This window comes from Pithys albifrons, chromosome 1, assembly GCF_047495875.1.
Source record: "Pithys albifrons albifrons isolate INPA30051 chromosome 1, PitAlb_v1, whole genome shotgun sequence".
NCBI lineage: Eukaryota > Metazoa > Chordata > Aves > Passeriformes > Thamnophilidae > Pithys > Pithys albifrons.
Genome location: NC_092458.1, coordinates 5,542,675 through 5,561,746, shown reverse-complemented (window position 1 = coordinate 5,561,746; position 19,072 = coordinate 5,542,675). Strand labels below are relative to the sequence as shown.

At 43.9% G+C, this 19,072-nt stretch overlaps 1 protein-coding gene across 1 annotated transcript in view; it reads left to right on the top strand.

The window, feature by feature from the left end:
• The first annotated feature begins 1,339 nt into the window (after window positions 1-1,339).
• The window catches only part of PDK3 (pyruvate dehydrogenase kinase 3), a 64,533-nt gene continuing 46,800 nt past the window's right edge, over window positions 1,340-19,072 (top strand). Inside the window, exon 1 of the mRNA XM_071547765.1 lies at window positions 1,340-1,553. Coding sequence (XP_071403866.1) covers window positions 1,448-1,553 — 106 coding nt within the window. The 5' untranslated portion in view covers window positions 1,340-1,447. The remainder of the gene's footprint in view (window positions 1,554-19,072) is intronic.

The window sequence follows — 19,072 nt, the reverse complement described above, 5'->3', positions numbered from 1 at the left end:
GGCTGTGAGAGGTTCACTCGGGCCCCTTGGTGGGGTTCTGGTGGAGCTTCCACCGTGAGACCTCGTTATTGTTGAGCACCTGCTTTGTCACAAAACGTGCAGACAGACTCTGTCCTGCCAGCCCCATCCACCACACAACCCGCTGGATACCAGAGCCTGAACTGCAGCTGTGTGGGCACCATTTATGGACCAGCTGAGACATATTGACTGGTCCATCCGAAACCCAAAAGGAGTTTGTAGCCAGGTGAGAACTGGGCTCTTCTCCCAGGCACAGGAGGACAGTCTCAGCCTGTGCCAGGGAGTGTTAGGTTGGACATTAGGAGGAATTTTTTCACAGAAAGTGTGATTAGACATTGGAATGCACTGCCCAGGTGTTGCAAAATGTGCAACATGTAACATTTTCTAAAGAAAGGATGTTCTTTGTTGTTTGATCTGTGTACACTTTTAAGCCCAATATATGAGAAGGGAGATTTAATCCATGAAACAGAGAGCAGGTAACAAGCTCTAAGTGATGTCCAGCTGGTAGAAAAACAAATTATGTGTTCCTAGAGTTGCCTTGTTAGGGCTTGACATAGTTCAGTGATCTCAGACCCAGGGGGAGGTTAACAAAGCTTGGGGAGAAGGGTACTGTGATAGTCTGGGTCAAACTATCACAGGTACCCACTGATGCTGGACAGAAAGAACGCAGAACTTGCTGGCCACGAGCACACCTGGCAGAGCCCACAAGGTGAGGAAGAAACTAATAAAGCCAACTCGGAATTTGTGCTGAAATCAGCTCCAAGTGGGTAATTGTGGCAGGTGGAGATCAGGACCAACAACTCACTGAACATCAACCAGCAAACCACCCGACCCAAGGAAAGAGACAGACTAAGCACGCAGATTAATTAGCATGAGAACCACGAGAATTATTAACCAATAGGAGATAGACTACTAATTAATAAGCCAACGATGTAGCCAATGAGCACCAATGCCTTTGTTTGGTAAAATGTGTAAAGTTATGATGGTTGGCGTGGTTGTCGTGTGGAATGGCACTGAGCACGCAGGCTTGCACAACTCGGAAATAAATAACCACGTCCCTCTCGAGAGTGTTAATTATCGTCTTGTTGCGCTCCGGGTGACCAATCCGACCTCCGTGTACAACACGGGGGGTGGTGGGGTCGCCGAACCTGGAGGTGTTTAAGGAAAGCCAAGACGCCACGGTGGGGTTCGGTGGCGGGGAGGACTCGGTGATCTGAGCGATGTTTTCCAGGCTGATCGATCCGGCCATTCCCGGACCTCACGGACGGGCCGAGCGCGCTCCCGCCCCGCCCCGCGCGCCGGCGTGCGCATGCGCGGAGCGGCCGCGGCGCTGCCCCTCCCGCCGGGCCGGGCCGGGCCGGGAGCGCGACGGGCTCGGGAGCGGCGGCCCCGGGATCGGAGCGGGGATCGGAGCCGGGCGGGCCGCGCCATGCGGCTGTGCGGGGCGCTGCTCAAGAGCCCCATCCCCAAGCAGATCGAGTACTACTCGCGCTTCTCCCCCTCGCCCCTCTCCATCAAGCAGTTCCTCGACTTCGGTGAGCGCCGGGGTGAGGGGGGTGGGGGATGTCACTGCGGCTCTCCCGGGGACCGGCGGCGGCGGCCGACGCGTAGGCCCCGGCCCCCCCGGGCTCCCCCGGCTCCGGGCCCCCGGGCTCCCCCTGCCCCCGGGCTGCCCTGGCTCCGGCTCCGGCTCTCCCTGGCCCCGGCCCCCGGGCTTCCCCGGCCTCGGCCCCCCTGCCTGCCCCCGGCTCCCCCTGCTCCCCCTGCTCCCCCTGCCCCTCCCGCCTTGTCCCGGCTCCTCCTGCCCCCCCGGCCCCCCTGCCTTGTCCCGGCTTCCTCGGCTCCCCTCTCCCGCACCGGCAGCGCGGTGGGGCCCGGCCCGGCCCCAATTACCGGCGGGCCCCGCGCTGAGTCCCGGCCGAGCGCGGGGTCCGATCCGGCGGCCAAGGAGCTCGCCCGGTGCCAGGGGGTGGGAGAGGCGGCCGTGCCGCTCCTGCCCTGCCGTATTCCCCGACACGGGTACCCTCGGAGTCAAAATAAGCGTTTCTGGCCACTCGTTCTGTGAGCTTACCGTCTCTTTCACTCACTGAGTTAACTGGTCTGGGGTGTGAAAATTTTAATCTGCCGTGCAGAGATCAACTTAAAGCTCACCCATGAACTCTGACAGTACTTGTGTGGGAGACCTGCTTGTGCAAAATTCAGAAACGCCCCAGGAAACGTTGCTGGTGAATAAGTAGCATTTTTCTTTTCAAAATAGATAATAATAGTATTGTTGTTGTAATAATAATTTCAGAATAAATAGCATTTTTCTTTGTGGAAGCATTGGAATGAAACTCAGGAGTGGCTTGTGTTGCTGTTAAAAACATGCTTCCATCTAGATAGCAATAAACTCATACCTGTATCAGAGGTTGGTTGGTTCCTGCTCTCTGATACAAGAGTTGTTGAGGTTTTATTATCTTAGGAATATTGCTAATAGAGTAAACATAAAGGCCATGAAGCTTAACAGAGCGTTCCTTCATTTCATAGTTACACTAAAGGTACTAAAGGACAAAAATGAGCCTGTGGTGTTCAGCCAGAGGGTGATTAAAAGTGGAAACAATTGCACAATTATGGCCATGGTATTAGTGTAAGAATGCTCCAAGTACGAAAAGCCAGTGCTGGGCCTGATACAACATCTCAGTGAAACAGGGTTTTGTACTATTTAAAAGAAAACAACCAAAAAACCACATTGCACTATGTCTCCATTTAAAGAACCTGAGAGCAGCCAGGCAGAGGGACCTGGGGGTACTAATTGACAGGAAGCTCAACATGAGCCAACAGTGTGCCCAGGTGGCCAAGAAGGCCAATGGGATCCTGGCCTGTATCAAAAATAGTGTGGCCAGCAGGCCCAGGGCAGTGACCCTTCCCCTGTACTCTGCATTGGTGAGGCCACACCTTGAGTGTTGTGTTCAGTTCTGGGCCCCTCAGTTCAGAAAGGATATTGAGGTGCTGGAGGGAGTCCAGAGAAGAGCAACAAGGCTGGTGAAGGGACTGGAGCACAAGCCCTGTGGGGAGAGGCTGAGGGAGCTGGGGTTGTTTAGCCTGGAGAAGAGGAGGCTCAGAGGTGACCTCAGCACTGTCCAGAACTACCTGAAGGGAAGTTCTGTCCAGGTGGGGGCTGGTCTCTTCTCCCAGGCACTCAGCAATAGGACAAGGGGGCACGATGGGCTCAAGCTCTGCCAGGGGAAATTTAAGTTGGATATCAGAAAAAAATTACTTCCAGAGAGTGCTCAGGCATTGGAATGGGCTGCCCAGAGAGGGGGTGGATTCACCATCCCTGGAGATTTTTAACCTGAGCTTGGCTGTGGCACTGAGTGCCATGATCTGGTAAAGGGACTGGAGTTGGACCAAGGGTTGGACTCGATGATCTTGGAGGTCTTTTCCAACCCAATCGATTCTATGATTCTAAAGCCATGCTTTCTTTCTCTGATCTGCACTCACCTGAGTTTGTTCTCACTTCCCCACTCCTTCCTGTGCTGATTGGCTTCTGCTCTGGCATTTGTGCTTCTTTGGCTGTGTCTTTCTGTACTGTCAAGAGCAATGGCCTAAAACCCTTGTTTTATCTCTGGCACTAAACAAATTGTGTCACTGTTGCCTATTTGAAAGTTTGTAAATTGTTGCTGGGAAGTGCTGATGTTTGTGAGACATCTCAGTTGTGATTAGAGAGGTGCAAAAATTTCATAACTTGCTTTAATGACTTGGTTGTTCTGACAAAACTTTGCTTTTTGGCAAGGATTTCTACAGTTCTGTGTTGCCCCTGCATTACTGTCTGCCTTTTAGACGTTTCTTCTGTGGCAATCTTCTAATAATGGTATGTTTATTGCAGCATTGTAGTATCTGTATTACTTTAGGGTTTGAAAAATGTCTCATGATTCTCCAGGAAAAAGTAGTTTTATTTTGTGGTTTTAAGCCTGGTGTGTGTTAGTGGAAAGAACCAGAGTGAGAACGGTGTGTTGTGGCCTGGCCAGCCTTATTCTTTGGCTGAGCTCCAGCCTGTTGTCACTGGATGTGTCACTGGAATCTTGTGTGTGTGCAGGGTATATATTTAAGTGTATTCATGTCTCAAGACTGAAGGGAGGGTATCTAGTCATTGACATTTAAAACCTCTAAAGAAAAGAATGTCTGTGGTTTAGTCTTGGAAGGTCACCAGGAGTTTCTAAAATTAGTAGTTTTATGTTGTATCAACCTTGCTAAACCTATCAGCTTGATCTTAATAAGCCTTACAGGCCACTTAACATCTCCACTTACTTTCTCTTTGGTGCTTGTATTTACTTGGGAAAACTCAAGTAGGCAGTTTAAAACAGTTCAAGCAGAGAGATTAAAAACAGTGTAGTTACTGAACTGAAGTGATCCTGGGTGTTTACTGCTTTGGGTAATTTCACGTGCTGTTGGAGACTTCAGAGGCCTAAAGGAAAAATTGTCATCAAAATGTGAGGTGGTGGTGCAGGAGTTTTACCACGTGAGGTGTGGAAGGCCTGGACAGTGTGCACTGTGTCAGGAGCTGTGTTGCTTTAACCTGAATTGGCCAAGAAAGCCTCTGGTGGTAGCACAGGACACACAAGTGTTGAAGAGCACAAATACACGAAGCGTGAGGACCGTGATACTCCAGGTGCAGTTCAGTTGTATTTACCCAGCCTGAGTGTTGGATGAGAAGACAACTCTGTTTTGTGGTCAGCTTACAGAGGCTACCTAATGTCTCACTGAAAAAGAAATGGTTTTTTCTGTTCAGCCACATGAATGTAGTGCTTGTTTTACAAAAACATGACTGAATTTTCAACAAATGTTGAAAAGAGTAAGCCCCAAGGGAAACGTGTGAATAGCCCTCTCATGGCAGTCTGATTTTGCCTGATGTACATTTCTTGTATGGAATTTGCATGTACCGTGATTTGGATTTACCTGAAGAAAGTTGTTTGACTTAAGTTCTGACAATAATGAAACTGCAATGTGTTCTTTGTCCTTTGTTTGTGTTGGTTATATTGGTTTAGACTAAGGTGGTGTATAAATTTGTGTCTTTGTAAAATTCTGGTGAGCAGGGGAAAAGAAACTTTGGTCTTGTGAGCTGAAGGGTCTTCAGAGACAGTTGGCAAGGTATGGTGAGGTACAGCATGGGGTTTTTTATTACTAAGTAACCAGGTGGGTTGTATAGAACACTGTTGTGTGCACAGTGGGACTGTAGAGTCCCTGTTCCTTTCCAGTGGTATAAATTAATGATGTTTATCTTCAACTTTCTCAGGGAGCTTAATTCAGGTAATAAAACCACTATAAAAGGCAGTTTGGCTGTTTAAGATAACAGAAAGCCATAGTTAAAGTGGTGACTTTCCCTTGGTTTTGTAGCTGGGCCCAGTTTGTGCCCACGTGCTGGGCTGTGAGATGCACTTTCTGTCGAGCCTGCAGGTCTCTTTGTCGCTGCCCAAGTGTGTCAGAGGTTACTGTGCCACCGGCTCCGTGTCAGAAAGTCTGGGCGCTCAGATTAGGCATGTACATTTTTTATTTGCACACTGCTAAGTGCTGTTCAGGCCTTTTCTTTTGTTACGAAGTGTATTTCCCAAGATTCTTGTGCAATCTTGTTCCTTTGCAAAAGAATGACCTTCTGTGACTGTGTGTCAATATAAACAAGTTTTGACCTTGTTTAATGTTATCATGTCACTCCAGGTTCATCCAGGCCTGGAAAAAAACCCCAAACCAACCAACTCAGTTCAGCTGTGTGCTTCCAAACTGGGTAGTTCTTTTGGAAGTTTTGATAGATTTCCAAGTGCAGGCATTCCTTAACGACCCAGATGGATATATTTATTAAAACATCTTTTCTGATATGAACTTTTAAGTAGAGATGTCATCTAATGTTCAGGTACATGGATCATTGTTCATTTTGGGGCCTAGACTGTTAGAGAAAAGAAATGCCTGTGCTGGAGATCCATATTGGTAGAGCATCTCAGTTTGGGTTTGCTTCAGTGTGTACAGTGGGCCTTAGAGGGTGACAGGTTAATCGCAAATACCCTGTGATCTTAATTAGCAACCTCATGGGTACCCCGTGGGTCGTGTGTGCCTGGGGAGAGTAATAACCCCTCAGAACAGGTTTGTTTGAGGAACGCAGAGTTTCTTTTCCAGGAGCGTCCCAGCCTTTCAGAAGGGCACACACAGCTCGTGGTGCTGCTCTGCCCGTGTTGATGCGGGCGGGCTGTGACCATCCCCCTGGCGCTGGCTGGTGCTGAACCCTGACCCAGCTGGCAGGCTGTGCACAGCTGAGCTGCCTGGGCACCTCGGGCACCTCAGGGGAGCTACTGACTAATGTTTTGGGAAATGAATGGCTGCTCTGCAAAGGGTACATATAATTAAGCACAAATAAAGGCATGAGCGAACTATAAATTGTGCAATCCTCTGATCATGTCATTTGGGAGAGTCATTTGAAGCTGTGCTGGTGCTGTGCTGTGACTGTGCCAATAGACTGTACTCAGGTCATCCTCTCGCTGCTGCTGCTGCTCAGCCGACCTGAGGCTTTGGTGACTCTGAGGTTTGTTTAATCACAAGCACATACGTGGTGCATTTGGAGCTTGTTTGCTACTGAAAGCTGTCATGTCCAGTTGTACTTAGCTATATTCTAACCTCTTTTTGTTTCTTGTTTCAGACCAAATGTGTTGGATGAATTTTTTACATATGGGGTTAAACTTTGCTTTATGTTGGCTCTTTGAACATTTCATATGTTAGTGTTCATGTACCACATAGTCACTGATGAATTTGGACAAAAAGGACATGCAGATGCTGAAGATAAAAGTGATCATAGTGAATGCTTGTTGTGAAATGTGGCTTAAGAGATCCTGATTTTGTAGGTTATAATCAAAATATTTGTGGCAACTGCTGCAGTGAGTGGCATGGAAAAATATCCCAAAGGTTGTAATTTGGTAATTTTACTGTACTGGGAACAGCTGAGCATGCAGGATGTAATCCCAGTAAGTGCATGTGGTTGGGGAACTGTTGTGCCCTGGGCTGTATCTGGAGGAAAAGATGATTTGTCCTAGTTGAGCAGGAGGGACCAGCTAACCCTGTGTGGGGGTGATCAAAGCTGTGTATTCTACCCCCTCTATTCATTCCCCAAGGACAATGGGCCATTAGCAGCAGCTGCCCAGGGAGTCATTATCACCTTCACACTCAGCCTGAGGGGGCAGAGCTGCTAATGGGCCATCAACAGTTCAATACCCCCTGGCTCCCAGAGTTAATCACCCATTGTGTGAGTCCCCGCCCAGGGGGAGGGACTGGGTGCTCCCTGAGGGTACATAAGTGGTGGGTAAGAAGACCTCGGGAACTTCTCGTCGGATCCAGAGGAGCAGCAGGACCTCGACAGGAGGAGATCATCGCTCTCACCCAGACCACAGCCCTTGCCTGCACCAACAGGTTTTTTCATTTCATTTTGCTCTGGACTTGGGGGAGCCACAGGGGTCTCAGCACAAGGGCAAACAAACCCCCTTAGGTTTGTGCCCCAGGACACTGGGTTATACTGCTGGGGTTTGTGAGTTGAAAGCAATTTCCCTTTTGTGTCAGTGTTTTTATAGTAATATTATTATTAAATTTTAGGTCTGACTTATATCTCTCTCTCGTGGTGAGTTCATTTCCCCTGCTGGTTTGCCTTTAAACCAGCACAATGATCAATGGATATTTCCCATTTTTAAATACAACTTTTTATATGAAATTTTTTAATTTATGTAGTAAAAGGTACCTATTAAATGTAAGTGTCTTGAGGAAACTTGTAGGGCTCTTCCCAAACTGATACAGAGCAAACCATTTGTTGGCATCACTGTGGATTGTTGACAGTTGTGGGTGATCAGGTTCCTGCAGAGTGTTTGTGCTTCCCGTGTCCTTGTTGGCAGAGACACTGAGCTGAAAATGTGCCATTGGAAAGGTGGCTGGTAGGTACAATTTGGACAACAAGATGTGGGGGTAGGAAAGTGAGGATCAAAACCAGCCTTATGTCTCCAAATATAATTATTAATCTTCTTATGGAAGATGACCAGAATATTTTTTTACACAGAAGAATACTGGAATGTTTTTATTGTTTGTTTTTTTAACAGAACATTGCAGTCTCCCCACTGAACTTTGAGGCTAAAAGATACTATTAAATAATTGCCTGCCATTTCTTGTCTGCAGCTGTTTTTTTCTACTGCCGTCTGTGCATTGACCTTAAAACCTTATGCCTGATTTAAATGCATCTTCAAAAAAATTTCCTCTTAACACGAGTGGTAACCATTGGTACAGTAACCACTGAATTGGAGCAGAAAGGTGAATGCCAGTCAGACATTACTGTCTTTTATTTTCATCTGGCTGGCTTCAGCTTCCATCTAGCAGTTTCATTACAGCCTTTGTTGGTAGGTTGTGATCCTTTGATGTCTGGAATTTTTTCACTATGAGATATTTGTACATTGTGTTGGAGTATTGTTTTTTTTTTGTTTTGTAAACCTAAATACATTAAATGAGCTATTTCAAGCCTTATGAAAATGCCATGGAATTATCTTTTGTGGCTTTTCCAGAATTTTCAGTATCAAATATGTCTGCTAGAGCTTTAAATAGAATTCCTTTAGGAGTTTTGCCAAACATTGGAACAGAATCGTTTTACTGCTGTTTTCCTTTTACCTTGAAAGGCTCCTCTTTGGCCACAGTGGCAGCTTAATGTGCAACCTGGATTGTCTGCCTGCTTTTTTTCCTGAATTATTTTGGGGTTATCACTTTTTCATGTTGAGTCCATCATTCCCTAGATCTGGGCATGGGTGAGGTTTGCATTTCATAACATTAAAAAGGGTTTTCTTTGCATAGGCTGTAGCACAGCAGGCAAGCTGGAAACCTTCTTGATACAACTGTTGTTATTTATAACCTGCTCCTATTTACAGCTCTGCCAGTCGCTGGCAGGCACTGATGTTCCAATACTATAGGGTTTTGTAAAGCCCAGTATTGGTTATTTGAAGGTCTGGAAGAGTCACTGTGGTTGGATAACTTTGTTCAGCAGTCATGATTGAACTGTGATGTGATAGAGGTATTTTTGTGGGGGAGTTCTGTGTGATATTAGAACGTGGTGCTTTTCATTTACGGAATTATCTGCATCAGCCACTTTAGCAGGCTGTTTATTCAATAAATGAACACTTAATTTCTGTGGGTAATTGAGACTTTATATTCTGTATATTCTGAATTCAGTTTTTTGGTGTAGTTATAGTGCAAATTCCATACATTGTTTTAGATGATCGAACTGGATCACCAAGGAAGTATTATTATTTTTTTCCTTATAAAGGTTAAGCATTGAAAACTCTGCCTCTGGTAGTGGTTTGGTTGGCCAGTGAGCATCCTCCAGCTTATGGAATTGCTTGTGTTTCCCAAAACAGCAGGATATTTCTCAGTCTGTGTTGTCTCTGGCCTGGCCAGAGGAGCTGGCACAGCCCCTGCCCTGAGGCGCTGGGAACAGGATGATGTTACTCTGCACACTCCACACACACCTGCCTGCTCCTGCTCCTTTGGGTTTTTCCCTGAGGCTGATAAGGCATTGGAGCAGTTGGATGTCTTTGGTGAAAGAAAGGACAGGAAGGCATGAAGAGGTAAACAATGCCAGTGGTTCTCTTTGCTTCTTTTTAGGAAGTAGGAGAAGTAACAGAGAACTTGACAGTAATTGGGCACTGGGGAAACTTTTTTCTGGAAGGATGAAGAAATAGGATTTGTAGTTCTTGAAGATCTAAAATGTTTGGGACACATTTTTCTGTCAGGAACTGGTAGAAATTGTTGAAGTGCCTGCTTTCCACTGATAAGAAGGTGCTTGAAAATCTGAAACTTAATTAAATTTTGATGAAAATGAACATGAATTTGATAGCATTCCTTCCTTTCCAGAATGGAAGAAATGACACTAGTGATTGTAAAGCAGCATAACTTCTACAGGCTAAGAAAATAGGTAGATGGGGTGTCTCCTGAGATATGGGGAGTACAAGATGAGCTGTCAGTATTGGAAGGAGAGATTCTGATGCAGACAAAGGATAGAACTGTGTGAGGAATTCCAGAAATACTGTTGATTAAACAAAAAATGTATGAAAGCTGGAAGCAAGGACATGTGTCTCAAGTTGCAGTACAAATAACAGTTAAGGTGAAAAGTCATGGGATGGAAAAGCAGATAAAAAGATGTCGAGATAATTTATAGTAACTGGGGAGAATGCTGAATGTTTGGTTAAAGTAAGTACATGATGATAGACTGTGGAATTCATCTTTGCTTCAGTCTTCAGAAAAAGTTGAATTGTATCCAAGAATGTAAAAGAAATCACAATTCTCCCCTGACCCAAACTTCAGGTAAGGTGAAATAATGTCTGGATGTTCTTGGCTTGGGGGTTCAGTAGAAGTCAGTTCTGTGTTTTGTCAGTAGCTGAACACTTTCCTCTGCAAATGTGAGTGGCCTGGTGGTGGCTCCAGGGTTCTGGAAGTGGGAAAGGAACACTGCTTGTCTTTCAGAGAAATGGAAGAGGAGGACATTCGAGATATGTCAGATTGCCTGAAGTGGCTGAAAACACAGTGGAGCTAATAATGAACTAACACGTGGATAAGCACCAAGAGAAAATAAGATGGTAAAGGGACAATAAATCATGTTGGGCTGGTCTGATTTCCAAGTTAATCTGATATTTGCTAAGGCAGGGAGAGTAGCTTTGGGTGCTCTGCCTGGCTTTTTATGAAGTTTTGGCACAGTCCCATGTGAAATTCGTAATGAAACCTCCCCCCAAACCAGAACAACACACACCAATGGAATAACTTCAAGGTGAGATGGCTGTGGAGCAGATGTTCCATCTTCTGGTTTTTGACCCTTCCAGCTGAGCACCCACCTGGGGCCTGCTCTGCTTCTCCCATCCCCCACGGGCATGGCAAGGGTGAAAATGGGAACTTGTGGGCTGAGAACAAGACAGTTTTACAGTGAAGAAAAGAGGAAAAGGAACAAGTGATGCAAAAGCAGACAGTCACCACCCCCAACAAGCAGAGTGATGTCTCAGTGTAATGATTGTCTTGGGAGGCAGAGCCAGCTGGTTTGTTATTGCTGGCCATGGTATCATGTAATGTGGAACATCCCTTTGTCCAGCTTAGGTCAACTCCCCTGACTCTGTCCCCTTCCAGCCTTTTACCCACCCCCAAACCTACTTTCTGGTAGGGGCTGAGTGCAGGAGGAAGAGGGAGAGCCTTCGTGCTGTGTGGGTGCTGTTCAGCCACAGCCAAAACAGGGTGACAATCTTGGCAAAGAGCATTATCCTAAAAAAAATTGGTTTATGAACTACAGGCGTGTTTGGTGTCACACATTTCAGAAAAGCTCCCTGCTGTCCATCAGGCAAAAGTGCATAAACATCTTGTTCCTGTTTAATTTCCTGTTGGTTTACTGACTCCAAAGAACCAAAGACAGCATCTTGATGCTCTGGTAGCACTTTCACAGAAGAAATTCCTTTCACAGATGACTCAAATGAGTTTGTAGTTACAGGAGGTCCTTTGACTGGCGCTGGTCAACGAATCATTTGCGGTGCTACAGGAATTTCTTACATTTCCGAATCTGTCATTTCCCCCTTCACTTTGGAAGCTGATGTGGCTGTTTTACCAAATTCTGTAGGTGCAATTCCCCCTAAAACCTGAGAACGATCACTGTCATTACTGGCACTTGCAGCTGTTCCAGCTGCCTCGCTAAAAGGAGCTGCAGTTGTTTGTAGGTGCAGTTCAAAGCAGAGCAGCCTCTGGTGCTGTCAGGAAAGCTGACCCAGCCAGACCAGTGCAGGTGTTTATGCAGAACAGTTCAGATACACTCCAGGTTTCACTGGCAGTCACTGATCTTCACCAGAAGTGTTTCATGTCAGGTGAGTGGTGTCTCCAGTCCCCATAGCCCAAAACAATTCTTCCTAGCATTAGGCATAGATTTAGGAATTGTTATATCTATTTGCATAGTTACTGTTTTAGAAGGGCTTTTCTTGTTGCCAGTTGTCCTTAATATAAAGCCACCTTTCCCCCAGATTGCTGAAGTGTTTTATAGGCTGCCGCTGTCCTTTTGAAAATATGTTTATGTTTCTTTGTGTGTTTTTCTGGAGTCAGTTAAATGTAATTTTTCTTCTTGGAATACGAGGGTGAAATGATGGATTGGAGCACTGAACTGTGGCTCTGAGATAGTTCTCCTTTTTCTAATGCTTTGTGTGTTAAAAGTGACTATTTTACTGCCCCTTTTTTCCTCTGAACATTCCTATGTAAATGTGACATTCTCTTACATGTTTCTGTCCTCTTTTTAAATTATTTTCTTGGACAAGGAAGAGGATATTCCTACTCTGTTTGTGCATCTATATAAAAACTGTAACATTAGTTTGTAGTCCATGGAAAGTAAGTGACACAGAATTATCAGTACTTTCACTGATTTAATTCCTTAAAATAGTGGTCTTGTGACAATTCTAGTTGATGTTTTTAAGAATTAAGCTTAAGACTGAACAGAGACAAGGTTAAAAATTTAAAAAATGACTTTTTGCTAAAAAGTAGTTTGCGTTTTAACTACTATTTATTTGTTTTAGTCCTTTCTTATGTTTTTCCAGAAGATTTTTATAGACTAACAGATGCATTCAAACTCTGCTAACTAGCAATAACATACTAATCTTTTTGTAATGTGGTTTGTTAATCATCAAAAGCATTTGGTAACAAGTAACAGTCTAAGACATTTCACCTCGCTGAGACTGAGGGGAAAGTGGAGCATGTGGTATTTGCAGTGTTTTTATGTAATTGGTTTTAACTGTGTGAGTCTTTGCTCATAAACATTAATTTTACTTATGCTGGAGATTTGGAATAGCTTCTCATTGGCAGGTTGACAGGAGCTAAAGGATAAAGCAGGGATTTGTATTTTTCTGGAACAGTTAGTGGGAATCGTGGAAGTTTTTCATAAAGGTTGGGAAGGAAGTTGTCAAAGCTGTGAGAGCTTAGGAAGAATGTTAAAAATTTGGAATATCTAATTATAACCTTCAATGTGAAATTAGATTTTTACCTCTGATGGGAGGAAAAGGTGATTATAACCTCCAAGAAGCAAAATTCCATCTTTTCTGGTCAGTTTGTTGTAACAGAATCTGATCAGAGCAACCAAAGAGGAATAAAGCATCTTTGGTTTGATGTTTTAAGCCTCATCTACATGTAAAAAAAAAGTCTTAAATTTGTTTTAAAGTTTTGATTTTCACCAGAACAAGTCTTGGCGTTTGTATTTTCCAGACTGTCCTGCTTGAGCCACAGAGCCCTTTGCAGTGGGGGCCGGGGCTGATCCTTCCTGCTCTCAGACTGGCTGTTCCCTGCTCTGCACTCAGGACTGTTGGTGCAAGAGGAGTTGGTGTGATCTGAGCAACCTTTTTTCTTTTGGTTGGTTGGTTGTTTTAGAAGCTGCTTGTGCCTGGTTAAGGAGGGAGTCCTTGTGTTGCACAGGTAGCTGGAGAACCTGCTCTGGGCCATCTTTGTCTGTCCTTTGCTGTGGGCAGTGCCCACAATGTGGGTGAGATGGTTTTGCTGCCAAAATGATTCATCTGATTTTCAGACTACTCCCAAATCACTCAAAGGAAAGAACAGCCTTGGGCCTCTGTGTCTAAAAATAATACAGGTTGAGTGCCTCTGCATTAATCTTTGATAGATATTTCTGATTAGTGTTGTCTCTTGGCAAATGCATTAAAATACTCAGAAAAATTATTGTACCTGAGTGATAAGCAGCTAAACATTAGTTTTAGATCAGGGAAGCTTATTTTAAAAATCCATTATTTTAATTTGGATTTTCTGTGTAGTAATATGTGGTGCTGGTTTGCAGCTTTGGCAATTGGTTATCTGATTGTCCATTCCCCTTGAGAGAGACAGACACGTCTTCCCGTGAGTCTTTTCCATGACGGGAAGGCTGTGGCTTTAGGAGTTAAATTTAATGACTGGAGTTTGACTAAGACTCTGATAGATCTGCAGTGTATTGTGCATCTGTTAATTCCCTCTGTTTATCTGTTCCAGTTCAGCAGGAAGTTAAGCTGCTTTCTGGCACAGTCGGTTTCATTTGGAGGACAGTTTATTGCAAACAGGCTTGCTGGAGTTCACAAGTTATATATTGTAACTTATTGCATTATTATTATTGCATTATTTATTATGAAATTAGGTGTAACTAATGCCATAATAAATGTAACAATTCAGTCCATGCTGAGCTGTCCAGCTGTGCCAAGGACAGCTGGCAGACATTTTGTTCTTAACCTGCATTTACATGGAAACGTGAACTGACTTACCTTGGTGCCAATGGTGGTCTTTAATGTGGGCAGAGTAATTAATACACAGATGGCATAAGCTGGCTCACTTTTGCAATGATTTTGGAAATAAGTAGAGATAAAGGTTTTTCTCTGTGTACAAATTAAAGAGTAATTATTCTTATTTTTGAACTTATAAAATTCAAAAGTCTAGACCTTGATTATGAGTGGGATTTGTTCTTCTCATTTAGACAACAGAATACACTCTAATATATTCTCATGAGTGAATGGCATGCTGAGATTTAGCTCTGGAGTAGAAGGTAAGTGTTGCAGTAGCTCTGGCAGTCAAAGAGTGCTTCAATCTGTTGCTATTTAAATCACATAAATTGGAAATGGTTTAATAAGCTCAACTGTTTCAGTATTTCAGCTCTAGATCCATCCATGTGCTGCACCACATGACTGTAGGAAAGTTCAACCAGCAAGCTGAATGGTGTGTGAGTTTGCCAATTTGGGTCACACTTAGCAGTGAAAGAGCACAGAGTGGAAATGTGGAAATCAGTGGCTGGACAGTGTTAACAAGCAGGTTTTCATCCATGAACATAAATCATGAAGATGGAAAAGACTCGAGCACCTCTGTGTGCTTTCTCTTAGTCTGCAAAGGCCCAACTAGTCATGGGAATTGGGCTGAAGAAGGGAAAGGGGATGTGGGAAAGTTTACTTGCAAACTTAAGTTCTTCTGGCTTTTTCTGGCTTTAGCTGGTTTTCTGGCAGTAGTTGTTTAATAGAACTTAATTATTCAGACTTCATGAAAGTGATATGTTTGTTATAGTTCAGTAAAATCTAATATTTTTTCCGTAATTCTTCAAGTTTCACTTTTGAAACTTGAGTTTCTCTAATTTCCTTACTGACATAGAATCAGTCTCTTAATGTGCCAGTCATACATGAAATGAAACCACGTTTATTATAGTTCAGTAAAATCTAAACTTCTTTTCCATAATTCTTCAAGTTTCATTTTTTGAAACTTCAGAGTTTCCCCAGTTCTCTTACTGACATAGAATCAGTCTCTTAATATGTCAGTCATAAATGAAACCATGCCCTTAAAGCAGGGCACTTGTGTGAGACAATTGCAAGGGTTTGCAGAAGTTGCCTTATCCTTATAGAGCAGAGATGGAACTTGGGCTGGAGCTTTAGTTCTGAGATATCTAAAAAGAGGCTTCGTACCTGAGGTTAGTGTGGGATGGATCCTTCAGTTTGTCCATCTGCAGGGTACCTGTGTCAGAACAGCTGTGCAGGCTGTGGTTCTGTAGCACAGTGTGGTGGGTCCAGTTTCAAAACACAGAGTTCTTAGATGCAGCCTGTGGTGGAGAGTGAGGGTCAGGGCGAGTCAACATCTCCAGTGAGGTTCTGTGTGTTCTTTTTCCCTCTGCTTCATCATCTTCATTGGGTTTTACAAAGGCCTGTCTTGTAGCAGGTAAACAAACCCTTGTATGGTTTTCGTGGGATTGACAGTTTAGTGGTTGGTGAGATAAACACCTGGAGAGTACACTGAACATGTCATTGTTTCTGTTGGGAGATAGGAATGCTTTTGGAGTTGTTTTGCTGGGTTTTGTTTTGTAGCCACATTTACTGGGACGGTGCAAGCACAGCTTGTTTGTCTTTATTTAATAAATAGCTCATGATCCTGAAATGGTGTGTAGTCATTGGAATCAACAATCCCTCTTAAGTTCTGTTCTCCCAACTTCAGCAGCAAGTTTGCTCTCTCTGCTCTGATGCCACAGATCTATCTTTGAGTTTGCTTTTGAGGATTTCTGCATCTCGCTGCTTCTCTTGTTTGTTTGCCTGTACAGGAGCTGTGAAGTGTTCTGGGAGCTCAAGAGAAAGTAGAGATGATCCATCTCCTGCCTTCCTGTCTGTCTGTCTTTTGCTCTCTCTGAAAGCAGCAGTAGCAGTTTCACTATGAAAGGCTTCTGATCTTGTTTTTATGGATTCTAAATTGAGTCCCTTGTCTCTGGTGCACAGAAAGTGGGACTTGGCTGGTTTTGAGTCCTAAGGTAATCCAGTATCTAAAACCTCTGCTGTTCCATACGTGTTAGTGCAGAGAGCCAGACCTCAGCATGCAGTGAAGAGACTAAAAAGAGCACTTAGTTTGTTCCTTTCCTGTCTCCTCTGACAGATAACTGGTAGTGTTCAGAAACTACTGATGCTTTCATGATGTGACCTTGGCAGTCCAGTATCTGCTGGAGATGTGACAGCCATGTTAGGTTTTCAAAGTAGGTGACTTTGATCATCCCTTGTGAAGGGCTGTTGCTGTAGTCTGTTCTCAGATGGGTATTCATGAATGTGGGAATCTGGCAGCTGAACTGAGAACACTGGAACCAGAGTTCATGGGCTCATGCTGAGTTTCTGCCCTCTTCTGCAGCAAAATGGGTATTTGTGTACAGCCTTCCATATGGAACTAATCCTTTTGTAATCTGAGTCTTGGACAGCACAGTTTGGCCCTGGAAGTTTGTAGAATTTGCCATGATTGAATCAGGTCTGCTGCTTGTGTGTCAATAACCTCTACATGGTTTGTGCCTCTTGTTCCAGGACCCACAAAGACAGTTTTCTTTGAGTCCAGCTCTTCAAGGGTTGTCTGATTAATTTTTTTGTTTCTTAGCACTGTGGGGTAAAGGGTGAAAGAGAAAAACAGAGGAGATGAGTAAATGTTCCGAGAAGAGTTGAATCCCAGAGAGGAGAAAAGAGAGCAGTAGAGAAAACTCTCTGAAAGTAGAACTCTGTTTCCTGAGTTTCCTTTGGATGGAAGGTCCACCAATGGTAATATTGATATGTAACCCCAAAACACTGCACTTTCTGTTTTCCCTTCTGTGGTATTACATTTAGAAGGCCTAGTGCATTCAAGCCTGCTCTTGTGATCTGTGTTCCCACAAAGGTCCTGGATCATGTTTTATTCAGATGTTTTCCTTAGTTTTTTTCTTCCCTCTGATACCTGTCTAATTGATTAATTGGCATGATTTGCTTTATGGTGGAAATGTCTTAACACTTTTTCACATCTGAGAAAATTGATTTAATATTTAATATTAAGTGTCACCTTGTGGATGAACTTTTAAAGTGAATTTTTAATGTGTTACTCTTAGTAAGTTTAACTATATTTTCAACTTAAACTTGAGCAAGGGCAGTCAAATCATTCTTCATCTGTGTCATACTTCACACAAATCCATCATCATTTAGAGACATTCACTCTCATGGATGATGATTGTTCCAAATGGAGCAGGTTTTGTACTGGAACCATTCCCACTGTATTATCACAAACCCTGGCTTGTTTCTGTAGTGTGTAAGGCTGTTATAAGGAGGGTTGTCCTTAGAATATTCTTCACTGACCTTAGTGTGATGTAAAGTCCAGGAAATCACTGCCTAGATCCTTGTTTGACTAATGTGTCTTCTCATTTTCACTGTGTTTAAGGCAGTATCTGTTGTCAGTCCATAACATTGACTTACTCTCAAACAAAAGAGTCTCAGGATTGGCATCACAGTCTGGTGCCTGTTTTGACCTGAATATTTGAAAGTGGCAGAGAGGAGGCCATGAATATGAATCATAAATCATAGAATCAGTTGGGTTGGAAGAGATCATCGAGTCCAACCCTTAATTCAACCCCACTTTGATTACCAGATCATGGCACTCAGTGCCACGTCCAGTCTCACATTAAAAACCTCCAGGGTCAGAGAATCCACCACCTCCCTGGGCAGGCCATTCCAGTGCCTGACCACTCTCTCTGTAAAGAGCTTCTTCCTGATACCCAACCTAAACCTCCCCTGGCAGAGCTTAAGCCCCTGCCCTCTTGTCCTACTGTTGGTTGCCTGAGAGAAGAGACCAATCCCCACCTGGCTACAGCCTCCCTTCAGGAAGGTGTAGAGAGTGCTGAGGTCTCCTCTGAGCCTCCTCTTCTCCAGGCAACACAACCCCAGCTCACTCAGCCTCTCCCCAGGCTTTTCTCTGTGACTTCAGTGCAAGGTGACTGATCAGCCCAGACAGGTAAGATTGTTCAGGAGGTTGAAGATGGTAGAATGTTTATTTAACACTGTTGTTTAAACTCTTTTTAAAGACCTACTGTGGTGACTTTTGACATTTCTTTCAGTTCTTGCCATAGATATGCATGCAATAGTAATAATTTGAAGATTATTTTCTTCACAAATATCTTGCTTTTTATTGCCATTTTTCTGTCAAAGTAGTTATTATTGTATAACCTAATTTATGCAATCTGTGCTGTGCTTTTGCTAACTCTGATTTGCTTCAGAGTTCCCAGTCTTTTCTCATTTCTCTCCCCTTGCAAAATTGTATTGCCTTCTTCTTGCAAGTGATTGATAATATATGAGGTCATCACTTTGGTTCTCTTTGAGCCATGAGAGAATTAGGGACACGAGGAATGTTGGGCAGTGTCCAGTCTGATCTCCATTTTGGATGGAGACTGAATCAACTGGCTTAATGTTAGTCAGATGTCTACCAGTAAAAGAGTGGCTAAAAGTCAGAGCAGCTGCTGTCTCTCACAGTGTTTGCCTTCAGGAAGCCTCTGCAAGTTATTCTGACTTGAATCTTGTGCAGTTTGAGTCTAATACTTGTTTGGTTCTTGTTGGACAAGGTTGCTGCTGCCTTCCCTGTAGGGGATGGTGAGAATTTGAAGAACATTGCTTGAACTATTTACTCTTAGGTAAATCCAATCAGATTGATTAACTCCTGTGTCACAGACTGTTCTACTGTTTATTTTCGTCTGGGTTTCTGCTTTGTCCATCTATGCTTTTAGAAGATGCTTGGG